The 13,335-nt window shown below is 40.4% G+C and overlaps 1 protein-coding gene across 1 annotated transcript in view; it reads left to right on the top strand.

Annotated features, from left to right (window-relative positions):
• Nucleotides 1-7,265: 7,265 nt before the first annotated feature.
• Nucleotides 7,266-13,335, top strand: part of HSD17B4 (hydroxysteroid 17-beta dehydrogenase 4) — a 59,142-nt gene continuing 53,072 nt past the window's right edge. The window contains exons 1-2 of the mRNA XM_063295302.1: nucleotides 7,266-7,377; nucleotides 10,505-10,558. Of these exons, the coding sequence (XP_063151372.1) occupies nucleotides 7,320-7,377; nucleotides 10,505-10,558 (112 nt within the window). The 5' untranslated portion in view covers nucleotides 7,266-7,319. The remainder of the gene's footprint in view (nucleotides 7,378-10,504; nucleotides 10,559-13,335) is intronic.

Raw genomic sequence — 13,335 nt, 5'->3', positions numbered from 1 at the left:
TTAGTTGTCAGATTTTTTTATGTGTTGTGAGTAAACAGAAGAACATTTGCACTCTTAAGTTTTATGCATGATTTTCTGTGTCACAAGAAATTCAAAAATACACGTGGGCATTTTTTTTTTAATCTGTTCAGTCATGTCAGATTTTCAGAGACTGCTTGGACAAGTCCCTGCAGTTTTCTTGGAAAGGTTTTTCAGAAGTGGTTTGCCATTGCCTTCTTCCTAGGGCTGAGAGAGAACAACTGGCACAAGGTCACCCATCTGACTCTCTGCCTAAGGTGGGACTAGAACTTATGATCTCCTGGTTTCTAGCCTGGTGCCTTGACCACTAGACCAAACTGGCTCTCGTGGGCAATTTAATAACATGTGATGATGTGAAAGGTCCCCTGTGCAAGCACCGAGTCATGTCTGACCCTTTGTGGGGACGCTGCTTTCGCAGCGTTTTCTTGGCAGACTATAGCGGGGTGGTTTGCCATTGCCTTCCCCAGCAAGCTGGGTACTCATTTTACCGACCTCGGAAGGATGGAAGGCTGAGTCGACCTGAGCCGGCTACCCGAGAATCCAGCTTCCGCTGGGATCGAACTCGGGTTGTGGAGAGTTTTTTTTCCGGCTGCAATACTGCCGCCTACCACTCTGCGCTGCACAAGGCTCTCTAATTTAATAATATACAAATCTATTTTTGTCCCAGCCTTACAAATTTATGTTGATTGCTGTACAGTATTCCTTTTCTGCTATGTCTGTTTCCCCCCCCACCCCCTCTCTCTGCAAGCTATGTGCTTTTAGCATTGTCAGATGAATCAGATGGTCCACCATCATTCATGTGTCACAACTGAGATGGGTAGAGTTCCAAGCAAAGAAATCCCCAAGTAAAGATATGCTAGAAATTCAGACGTTATTGAAATAAGTGTGGCTGTTTCGACTTTTAGGGGAGTATAATACTTTAAGCCTGATGGTGTAATGAATAATTTTTTAGACGGGCCAAGGACTGAAGTAGGTAGGGCTACATCACATATATTCCCTTTTTTCTACCTTCTCCCCTTAAAAAAAAAAAACTACATTAAGCCCATTACATGAAAACTGGCTTTTTTCTTTTTTTGCCTCAAAATGGCAGATTATCTGCCAGGAGTCTATCTGGTCATTTTTTTGCAGTTACACCCCAAAATTTGCATTTAAGCAAAACACAACCTGGCAATATGTCAGAAAATATTAAAAGTGTAGTATATCAGAAAACATTTTTAGGTAGTTTATTAATGAAATGCTATAATTTTTTTTTTATTCCTTTATTATTCGTATGCTTTACAAATTACATTAAAGAGGGGTTGGTTTCAAAGAATATTATAAATCAACATGCCATTACTCTTCTACTGTTTTCTCTGCTTATATGACCTTGATGTCATTTCCCTCTAATTTAGTGTTTCTCAACCGCAGCAATTTTAAGAGGGGTAGACTTTAACTCCCAGAATTCCCTAGCCAACTCCCAATTCTGGGAGTTGAAGTCCACCCCTCTTAAAGTTGCTGAGGTTGAGAAACACTGCTCTAATCTTTCATTTCACTTCCTTCCCCACCAAAAAATCATGGTTATCTTATTCATCAGGAGAACATTTCAGTGGAGTATTATACAGAATATAAAGGCTTCTGCCATCATCAGATATATGCAAAAATGTTTTGAAATTGAAATATGTTGTGCACAAATTGTACATTTGAAATGTTTTGTGTACCATTAACCATAATGCCTTTTCTAATCTTTAAAATAGCACAAGACATTTTTACTCTACATTTTTAACCATTGTAATCACTACACTTCATAGCCATACATTTAAAATCAGGATCTCTAGGTCACTCTTTATTACCAGATGCTGCTGACCTGAATAAACTCTAAACTGAGGAAATCTGATATCCTATTCAGTGAATCTCACTATGATTATCCTGTATAACAACATTCTTTCTAGCATGGTTTCTTCTTTTTTTCCTTATTAAAGGTATGGCATTTCCACAGAAAATCTAAATAACTACCTTTTATTGACACACACTTACAGAGCACTCTTTTTCAGTGTCTTGTCTTTAAAGTAGATTGATTTTTATTTTTTGGTTCTTGTTACTTACTCTTCATCCCATCATTAGAATAAAATTTGAAGTTCGTTCCTCTGAATTCCATTTTTTAAAAAAAGTGATTGAGAATCACTTTTGAATAAAGTATAGCCATTGCTGTATTTTTAGCTGTTTCCCTTCATTTCACATCTTTGTTAAACACCTCCATCAGTCACATACCAAAGTATAGAAATTTCCTGCAGGTCATGCCCAATGGAGCAAGCACTGGGCAATGGTTAACTGGTTAACTCTTGTCTGTGAGATGTTTCCAATGTTAATCTGTTAATCACACTTTTTAATAGCCAAAAAGTTGCAATACTGCATATAAATACAACTATAGTTGTATGCTACAGTGAATGTGAAAAAAGAGAGAGATTGGTCTAGTGGTTAAGGTTCCAGGCTAGGAACCAGGAGACTTGAGTTCTGGTCCTGTCTTAGGCATGAAAGTCGGCTGGGTGACTTCGGGCCAGTCACTCTCAGCCCATGACATCAGGCTCGGGTGCCAAGCTGGTCAGTCGATTCCTGTCTTAACCAATGGATCAACATTCAGTTGATCCGAAAAAGTGGACCCTGCACCTGCAGGAAAAACGCTAGGAAGGCTATATAAGCACATGGTACTAATAGATGGTATTAACACTATTTGAATTCTTTAAATTAGTAGCAGACAAGTTGCCTTTTTTTTTTTTTTAGTGTTCTCTAGGACCAGCCTAACAAGAGAAACCAGTATGTTAAGCCATTGTAATGCTTGTACCTTAGGCACCAGTTATTTAAAAAAAAAAAACATAATGTACTACAAGTGCAAAGCTCCATGCTTGCAGCTAAATAGAAGAGAACACACCACTCTTAAGAAAATGGAAAGTTAAGTGCTTCTCAAAATGTTTGCATTTGCCAAATTGTTTTAAACTACTCACTGTGTCATTGCACAATACTTCTTGCTTGCCATCACATCCAGGAAGAAGTTTTTTCGCTTTTGTTGATGACAGATGGTCAACTGTGGGTCTGACAAATCTAGACTTAACTATTTTTGAAGCAAAAAATAGGAAACTGCAAGTTATTCTGATGCATCTGCATTCGCTCTGTACTAAATTAGCAACTTGTCACACATTGCAGGAAGTATCATTGCTACAGAAATTCCAGAAAATACGTTCCAAACCATTGGAGAATATAAAAATTGATGCTTTGAATTAGACTTCTCCATTAGACTTCTCTTGGTACTCCTCAGATGTTTGGTCCAACTCCCCAAATGCTCAGCGAATATGGCAATTACTAGGAGTTCTGGGAGTTAAAATACGTATTTCTGGAGGCTTCCAAAATTGGGTATGACTGCTTTTAACAAAAGGTAGTACCTGGTCCCTTAATGAAACAGTGATGTATGGTCTGGCCTTATGCTAGAAGTACAGAAAATCCAAGCAGCTAATGGGCCTTTTTGCTGCTAAAAAAAACAACAACAACCCACCTCTATAGACTCAGTTTAAGATGGCTGTATGGATTAGTCCATCTAGTTTTCTTTGGCAACCAGATGGAAGTGATTTGCCATTGTTTTCTTTCAGTACTTGTTATTTTACTGACTAGTCGAGCCTATAACCATAGGATTTCTGAAAAGTCTCCCTGTCATGCTTACCTTAAAAAAATATCAGTGAAAGTTAGATAGATGGTGTCACCTATTGTGATAAGAAGGCAATTATTGCTGAAAGAAAACCCTATTTGCATACATGCTGCTCAAGACTTTCACAATATGATATATTTATTTTGTCAGAATTTATATTAATTATTCTTGAAAACAGATTCGTTCTATTGAACGAAGAATGCTAAAGAACATAATTGGCTTAGGTTAGTACAGTGTATTTACCTTTGAGTAAGTGTTGATTCTTCACGACTGCCTGGACTAGTTCTTGCAGTTTTCTTGGCAAGATTGTGGGAGTGGTTTGCCATTGCCTCCTTCCTAGGGCTGAGAAAGAATGACTGGCCCAAAGTCATCCAGCTGGCTTTGTGGCTAAGGCAAGACTAGAACTCATGGTCTCCCGTTTTCTAGCCTAGTGTAGCAGGTAAGGTCAATACAGGCAGCAAAGTAATTATGAAGTCTGATGTTACATGTCTTATGAAACAATTTTTAGGGCTTGAGTCTGGGAACATCAAAGATGGCATATCTTTAATCATGCTGCAAAAATTCCAGAAAATATGTTCTAAACTGTTGGAGAATATAAAAATTGATGCTTTGAATCAGACTTCTCTGTCTTGGTACTACTCAGATGTTTGGCCCAACTCCCCAAATTGTTTCCCTCACTACTGAGTAACAAAACATAACTGATGGAGGCATATGCCACTGTCATACACTATGCTTTTGTATGGATGAGCTCAGTCCTCTTCTATAAATTATGCTTCCGTGCTGGTTGGAATTGTCATAGACCTTTCTAAATCAGATCTTATGTTCAGCAGGTCATAGCAAGGAACTGAGGAGCCTTATGATGAAGGTGAAAGAAGAAAGTGCAAAAGCTGGCTTGCAGCTAAACCTCAAAAAAACCAAGATTATGGCAACCAGCTTGATTGATAACTGGCAAATAGAGGGAGAAGACGTAAAGGCAGTGAAAGACTTTGTATTTCTAGGTGCAAAGATTACTGCAGATGCTGACTGCAGTCAGGAAATCAGAAGACGCTTAATCCTTGGGAGAAGAGCAATGACAAATCTCAATAAAATAGTTAACAGCAGAGACATCACACTGACAACAAAGGTCCGCATAGTTAAAGCAATGGCATTCCCAGTAGTAACATATGGCTGTGAGAGCTGGACCATAAGGAAGGCTGAGAGAAGGAAGATAGATGCTTTTGAACTGTGGTGTTGGAGGAAAATTCTGAGAGTGCCTTGGACTGCAAGAAGATCAAACCAGTCCATCCTCCAGGAAATAAAGCCAGACTGCTCACTTGAGGGAATGATATTAAAGGCAAAACTGAAATATTTTGGCCACATAATGAGAAGACAGGACACCCTGGAGAAGATGCTGATGCTAGGGAGAGTGGAAGGCAAAAGGAAGAGGGGCCGACCAAGGGCAAGATGGATAGATGATATTCTAGAGGTGATGGACTCGTCCCTGGGGGAGCTGGGGGTGCTGACGACCGACAGGAAGCTCTGGTGTGGGCTGGTCCATGAAGTCACGAAGAGTCGGAAGCGACTGAATGAATAAACAACAAAGAAATTCTGTAATTGTGATTCAGATCAAAAACAGGCAAGATCAGTACTATCGAACACAATCTCTGGCTGCCTTTCAATGAAACAATGTAGTTTTGTTTATATTATTTTAAAAAGCCTCCTTTATTTATACTAAATAGGATTTTTTTAACCAGGTTACATATTGTTTTCAAATTCAAGCAAGCTTATTTTTCCATCACAAATACACCTACTGAAGACAGATACCCCATTTTAAGTATTCAGTGCTGTCTTTTGTATATTAGAACTATTCATCAGAATAAGTCTAATATTTTCCTCTAAAAGTTTTATTTTGAAGTGTTTATATATTAATATGGAAAGTTTAAGATTCCCTTGACTTTTTCAAGGGCTACCCACACAACCTACATGAAATTATATTTGACCACAGAGAAAATTAGGGATCCCAAACTACACAAAAACGAGAAATGATTTCACCATTATTTAGGTGTAAAAAAGTTTGGTTAAGCACACCTCCTGGTGACTTAATGGTGATTTCCATCTCAAAATCTTGAGGATTTGTGCCTGTGATCTTTATGCCTGTGGATTTGGTTACAATTGCTGAATAGTGATTTTTACAGTTCACCCTACGGCAGCAGTTACAATCTACTATTTGATTGAGCTTTGCCTACTGAAAGCAAAGAATCCATTTTTTATCCTCCTTGCATTTTCTGTCTTTTTAAGCATATGACTAGATTTCCAAAGTCACAGGGCAGGCTCTCAAAATACCGAAATGAAAGGAGGTAGGATACAATGAAATTATGGCGCCCGGCCCAAGCGAAGAGGGCGCTGGTGGAAAATGATTTCTTATTTGGTCTCCTGCAATGCAATACTCCCCCTACTGGGTTAAGAAAGAACAAAAAACATGTATCTGGAGCGTCTTGGAGCAATTTGGTGATTTCACCCACGCCTGAGCGCTCTGGACGTTACAGGTGTTTGTTTCTACCCCTTAAACGGCCCCGACCTTCCATCAATCCAAGTCCCCCATCTTTCCTCCTTCCAGGATTCCACCCAGAGCTAAGAGATTTAAAGTCCGAAAGCGAAGGAGGAAGATGCCCGGGCGCAGCCCATCGAAGCTCCTTCCTCCCGCCCCGGACTCCCCTCTCTGAAGCTGAATCGCGGTTCGCGGACACAGGGAAAAAAGGGAGGAGGATCAGGGGTTGGGTAGACGGTCTCCGGTTCTCACGGAGAAACATCATTCTAAAGTATCTCACAGAGAAGTGAGAACTGTTCACTTGTGTGCGTGCGTGCCTATGCACGCCCACTCCTGCATTAAACGAGGGCCTGCAGTTAACAGAGAGAGAAAGGCATAAGCCAGTGTTTCTCAACTTTGGCAACTTGAAGCTGGGTGGACTTCAACTCCCAGGATGCTGGAGGATTCTGGGAGTTGAAGTCCACCCAGCTTCAAGTTGCCAAGGTTGAGAAACACTGGCTTAAACGAAAGAGAGGAGGAATGTTTTCACGGTTCCCTTTCACCTAGAAATGAATATGTTGTACTGGAATGCCTTGCATAACCAAAGCCTGGATCTCAGAGCCGCTTTCTGTACTAGGGTTCAGCTCAAGGCAAGGAGAATTCCCCACCTTGGTGCCCCCCCAGATGTGATCGATGATCTCTCCCATCTCATGACGCTCTCAGTTATAAATTAGCCCACCACGTTTTGCCTAGCGTGCTGGGAACAGCATTTAGTCCCTGCGGTTGAGTCGGGCGAACGCACTCAGAAATGGGGTTGACTATGCCAAAGTTAAATTAACCATGGGTAAGCACGCCCTAGAATTCTCAATAAGCAACGGCCCTACGCAAGTTAGGGAGGTTGCTACGCTGACACTATTGGGGGGGGGGATGTTCAGTAACGGTCATGCATTTAAATCCGCCTAACTCAGCAGCCAAGAGTGAATCAGCAAACTACGTTTCCCAGGATGCAGCAAGCTAGTGCGCGCATGCGCATTCCCGGCGCCCTTTGCCCAGCTTCAGTCGTTTTAGGCTCTGCGGCCGTAAGATCCCTGAAAGGCTGGTTTTGCACTGGTCGGGAGCAGGATGTCTTCTCCGCTGAGGTTTGACGGGCGGGTGGTTCTGGTGACCGGTGCTGGGGGAGGTAAGTTGCGGATCTCAATGACTGTAGTTTATCCGGAGGTTGCCTTACAAGTTTGCTTGATTGCAAGTGGACTGTAAGGAAACCTTTGCAGCTTTCTTGTGTGCTTGTTTGCATTTCTCCTTAAGGGCAAAGGTATGTGAATGACCCTTTTAAATGAAGCTGAATGTATAATTCTGTCCATGCCTCCCCGGAGTTTATTTTTAAGTAGACCCAGTGTAAGACCGTTGTAAGTGAAGCCTGATTTCTCTCCAGAAAGAAAGTAATTTAGTGGTGACGATTCTTTGTTTAGTGAAATCCTGAACCTAGATGTAATAGCCGTTCACATACCTGTTGCAGTTCCTGGGTTTAGCCTGGAAGTTGGGAGACTTCCCACGTAACCTGACTGGCTGTGAATTAAGTACAGTAATTCACACAATCAAGTCATTATTCAAAATGAGATGTTCTGGTCCCTTTGAACCCTTTTTCTTTTATGATTATTTCTCTACTAATTCTAAAGCCATATGTATATATAAAATTAGAACTGAGACAAGAATAGTAAAAAGAATTTCATTTCCATTCTTAAAATGTCTGGGAAATATTCCTAACTTTATCTGGGCAGAGATCGGATCCGTAGTTTTGTAGCTTAACTGCCTATTCAGAAATGAAGCAACTCAGATAGCAAACATGGATAACAAGAATAGGTTATGAAATAATTGATGCCTGCTGCTGACTCACCAAACCAGTTATGTGGAATAAGATATTTTTGTCCTTGCTGAGTGTGATCGTTTATTTAAATGGATTTACGTACATTTTTCCCATTTAAATTATGGAAAGCCGGCTTTAGGAGACAGAGGCTTAATTAACAATCCTGTTGATACTTCAGCATAAGGTGCATTCTGATTATCATCCAATATCACCCATCAGATTCTCTTTCCCAGAACTAATCAGTGAATAGTGCAATTTATTTTAAAATTAAATGGCAAAATTCCATTATGTATTTAAATTTGTCTGACATTTGGCTAAGAATATTGAAACATTGCTCAATTCAGGGGAAAAAAATCACAAGATCTGGGTGAGATAGGCAGGCTCTTTTGATTCATGCAATAATATAAGATGTCCAGATATACCATTTTATTAAGTGTTTTGGACTTTTTACCCTCAATCTCTACACATGCCCAGACACTCCAAATCAGCTCTGGGAAGTCTCTCAGGTCTCTGGAGCAGATTTAAGAAGATCTTTGGAAGGATGGACTGAAAGGAGAACCTGTTCCACTTGTAGGTTGTTAAATATACTTTATCCATATACAAAACAAAGTAAAATTACAATCTAAATGTAGTGAAATGAGAGAGCCCTGTGAAATTTAATGGGACTTCTAAGCAGTTTGTAGAAGATTGCACTGACAAATATAAATACACTGAAACTGTTCATAGTACAAGATTAGAGTCATTCTCCCCTAACCAAACTTCTGTTGATTATGAAATATTAATTTATTACTTCACTGAGTTGTTAACATTTTCACATTTTTAGAAATACAATTTATCGCTGGCCTAAACTAGTAATAAAGGAGCAGCTGTTTGGCTACATAACTGTGTACTACTGTAGCTACTGTAAAAAGTACAGAAAGAAGACAACTTTTAACTTGGAAGCATTTTTTTAAACATCTCAGTTGAAGCTTGCTAAAGAAATAGAATAATCAAAGATGAATTGAAGCCAAGTCAGCAGAATTATTTGCGCTTTCATTGAAAAAAGGACATTGAATCATTCACAAGTTCTGCTTGAAAATGAAATTCTCAAACCAGTGATCTCCTCTGTAAAGAAACTTGATTATCAATTTTGCCACAGTCTGAAAAGATGATTTTAGCTTCTAAATGCCTTAGATATAAGAACCATATAACCAGTTTGCTTTACAATAATTTATTCTGGGTGAAGAAGACAGCCTCAAGAGTGATCCCAGGAAGAAATTCAACAAAAGGATACTATATAAAAATAGTTCATATGTATCCTTTTCTGTTTACTCAAGGACTTCTTTCAGGGTCTTTTAAACCGTTTTACTTGTCCTGAAAAGAACCTCAAGTTATTTCCTCAAGTTATGTGTCAAGTTTTTTGTTTTTTAATCCTTACAAAATCACAGTTGTATCATGCAGCTCCTTGTGAAGAAAACAATTTTCTTTCCCTCTTTAGTGGAAAATATCTTCTGGACATATAAAGGGGAGAATTAAAAGGAACTCTCCCCTTTATATGTCCAGAAGGTATTTTCCACTAAAGAGGGAAAGAAAATAGTTTTCTTCACAAGGAGCTGCATGACAGCCTGGTGACTTAATTGAATTGTACCTAATTTGCTGCATTCTGAGCAATTTGTTTGCCTTTTCAGATAGTTTCTTCTCTGGTGGCCTTTCTAGAATTCCCAAATGAGTCTAGGACAATGTTTCTTAACCTTGATAACTTTAAGACATGTGGACTTCAACTCCCAGAATTGTCCACCCAGCATACTGGCTAGGGAATTCTGGGAGCTGAAGTCCACACATCTTAAAGTTGCCAAGATTTAACAACTCTGGTTTAGAACACCGTGTGTCATGATCCCTGTTCAGTGTTCCTGGAAAACATCGTAACATGTTCCCGTGCTATGCTGGTGCTGACACAGGTTGCTGTACGGGAGGGGGCTGCTCCTGTTTCTTTGTACCAGGCTGCGATGCAAGGAGTGAAGAATGCATGCTTGGATTATCTTGACTGGTCAAGGACATTTCCTGAAGATCAGCAGAAATCATTAGGGGCACCTGCAGGGAATGGAATTGCACTGACTCCGGGGGGAGGGATTGGACACTGCCTGGGTTTTTACTGGGAGAAATCCTGCGCTTTCACTATTCTCAGCTTTGCTTGTGATCCTGCATACTATTCATTATTAAATCAGATATCCATGAAAGCCTTGTGTGAGTCTGATAGTGATTTTGAATAGGCAATCATTACACCGTGTCATCAAGACTGGACTTTTCAGCTTCTATTTGTTTGTTTGTTTATATCAGGTACTCAGGAGTATCTATGAGCAATACCACATTTTGCTTTTAAGTTTATATTTGGCTCCCTTGAAGCTGACTTCCTGTGTTTTTTTTTAAACTGTCAGGATTATAAAAGACTTTTTCTTTATACTAGGACTGGGGAGAGCATATGCACTGGCTTTTGCTGAAAGAGGAGCTTCTGTGGTTGGTAAGTTGTTCCTTTTTATCTTCTGCCAGCAACTGCTGAATCTGTAATTATGATTTAAAATGTTGTGACTTGTTCTAGTCATCTTCACCTTTTTTATAAACCATTATTTCCTTTACTCTTCAAAATTCGCTTTTTTGCTTCTTTTCCACTGAAATTCCTCTTGACAAAAATTATGTGACACGGTAATGAAGATCCAAGGAAGTTTATCTGTGGGTTTCATGGCACTTGGTGAGGTAGTATATTATTGGTACACCACATTGTCCACTGCTGCTACTTATTTATGGGAATGTAATGCTAAACTAAGAGCCTCGTGTGGCGCAGAGTGGTAGGCGGCAGTATTGCAACCGAAACTCTCCCCATGACCCGAGTTCAATCCCAGCGGAATTTGGATTCTCGGGTAGCCGCTCAGGTTGACTCGGCCTTCCATCCTTCCGTTGCTGGGGAAGGTAATGACTGGGGAAGGCAAAGGCAAACCACCCCGATAGAGTCTGCCAAGAAAATGTTGCGAAAGCGGCATCCCCCCAAAAGGTCAGACATGACTCAGTGCTTGCACAGGGACCTTTCACCTTTCACAATGCTAAAATATAGCGGTAGCTAGTGGTTAGGAAATGTATGGTTCTTGAAGAACAGGTTTCTTTAGTACCATTATACTTCCTGAAATGCCTTAAATAGTGTTGCTCAACCTCAGCAACTTTAAGAGGTATGGACTTCAATTCCCAGAATTCCCAGCCAGCATGCATGAATTCCTCAGCCAGCAGAATTCTGGGAATTGAAGTCCATACCTCTTAAAGTTGCTAAGGTTGAGAAACACTGCTTTAGATGACCATTTCAAAATCATGCATATAGCACTAGCATACACAGATACCATTGTGAAACTTAAGACATTAATTTGGATATTTAGCATGCATTTTTATCGGTAGCCCTCTTTTGCAACAAGTACTTCATAACATATTAAAAGAAATGAAGGAATTGCTTACTGCAGATAGATATTTATATGCTGACTACATTAGTATTTGCACACTGAAGAATTAATAGGATGATAACTAAATAAATGTTTATATGCCTGAAGTCAAGCTTAGCTATGAACTAGAGAACATAGGAAGATAAAATACAAGTGTTACAAAGTCCATATTCTGGTGTAGCTCAGTAATGAGTCTAGAGTGTCCAATAAAACCTGACAAAGCTGAATCTTACTTTTGTTCCCCAAATGGGTATCAATTGGGGAACAAAGAACAAAATGTCTTGCACAATAGTTTATTCGGTACTTTTATAATGCAAACATACAATTTTAAGAAATTTCGGTAATATTCCAGCTTGCTGGCTAGATCGGTTTCTTCTAAGAAGCTGGCTTCTCAAATTCACCTTAGTATGTCAAGCAATTCTTCAGCAAAGGATCGTTACCTTGTCGTGGTGCTGGAGCTTGAGCACCTCAATGATGCCATGAGCTAAACCGTGAAGGGCCACCCAAGACGGGAAGGTCATGACAGAGAGGTCAGACTAAATGCGATCCCTGGGGAAGGTAATGGCAACCCACCTCAGTATTCTTGCCGTGAAAACTAAATGGATCAGTACAACCAGAGATATGTCGGTATACCATCGGAAGATGAGACCCCCAGGTCGGAAGATGGTCAAAATGCTACTGGGGAGGAACAGAGGATGAGTTCAACTAGCCCCAGACGTGATGACGCAGCTAGCTTAAAGCCGAAAGGACGGCTAGCGGCCGACAGTGCTGGTGGTGAACGGCGAATCCGATGTTCTAAGGATCAACACACCATCGGAACCTGGAATGTAAGATCTATGAGCCAGGGCAAATTGGATGTGGTTATTGGTGAGATGTCAAGATTAAAGATAGACATTCTGGGCGTCAGTGAACTGAAATGGACTGGAATGGGCCACTTCACATCAAATGACCACCAGATCTACTACTGCGGACAAGAGGACCACAGAAGAAATGGAGTAGCCTTCATAATTAATAGGAAAGTGGCTAAAGCAGTGCTTGGATACAACCCAAAAAACGACAGAATGATCTCAATTCGAATTCAGGGCAAGCCATCTAACATCACAGTGATCCAAATATACGCCCCAACCACAAATGCTGAAGAAGCTGAAGTAGAGCAGTTCTATGAGGATCTGCAGCACCTACTGGACAACACGCCTAAAAGAGATGTTATTTTCATCACAGGAGACTGGAATGCTAAGGTGGGCAGTCAAATGACACCTCGAATTACAGGTAAGTATGGCCTGGGAGAACAAAACGAAGCAGGACACAGGCTGATAGAATTTTGCCAAGACAATTCACTCTGCGTAACAAACACTCTCTTCCAACAACCTAAGAGACGGCTTTATACATGGACTTCCCCAGATGGACAACACCGAAATCAGATTGATTACATCCTTTGCAGCCAAAGGTGGCGGACATCTGTACAGTCGGTAAAAACAAGGCCTGGAGCTGACTGTAGTTCAGATCACGAACTTCTTCTTGCACAATTTAGGATCAGACTAAAGAGATTAGGGAAGACCCACAGATCAGCTAGATATGAGCTCACTAATATTCCTAAGGAATATGCAGTGGAGGTGAAGAATAGATTTAAGGGACTGGACTTAGTAGATAGGGTCCCGGAAGAACTCTGGACAGAAGTTGGCAGCATTGTTCAGGAGGCGGCAACAAAATACATCCCAAAGAAAGAGAAAACCAAGAAGGCAAAATGGCTGTCTGCTGAGACACTAGAAGTAGCCCAAGAAAGAAGGAAAGCAAAAGGCAACAGTGATAGGGGGAG

The sequence above is a fragment of the Candoia aspera genome, chromosome 2 (assembly GCF_035149785.1).
Source record: "Candoia aspera isolate rCanAsp1 chromosome 2, rCanAsp1.hap2, whole genome shotgun sequence".
In the NCBI taxonomy this organism is placed as follows: Eukaryota; Metazoa; Chordata; class Lepidosauria; order Squamata; family Boidae; genus Candoia; species Candoia aspera.
This window is presented reverse-complemented; position numbering and strand designations above follow the sequence as displayed.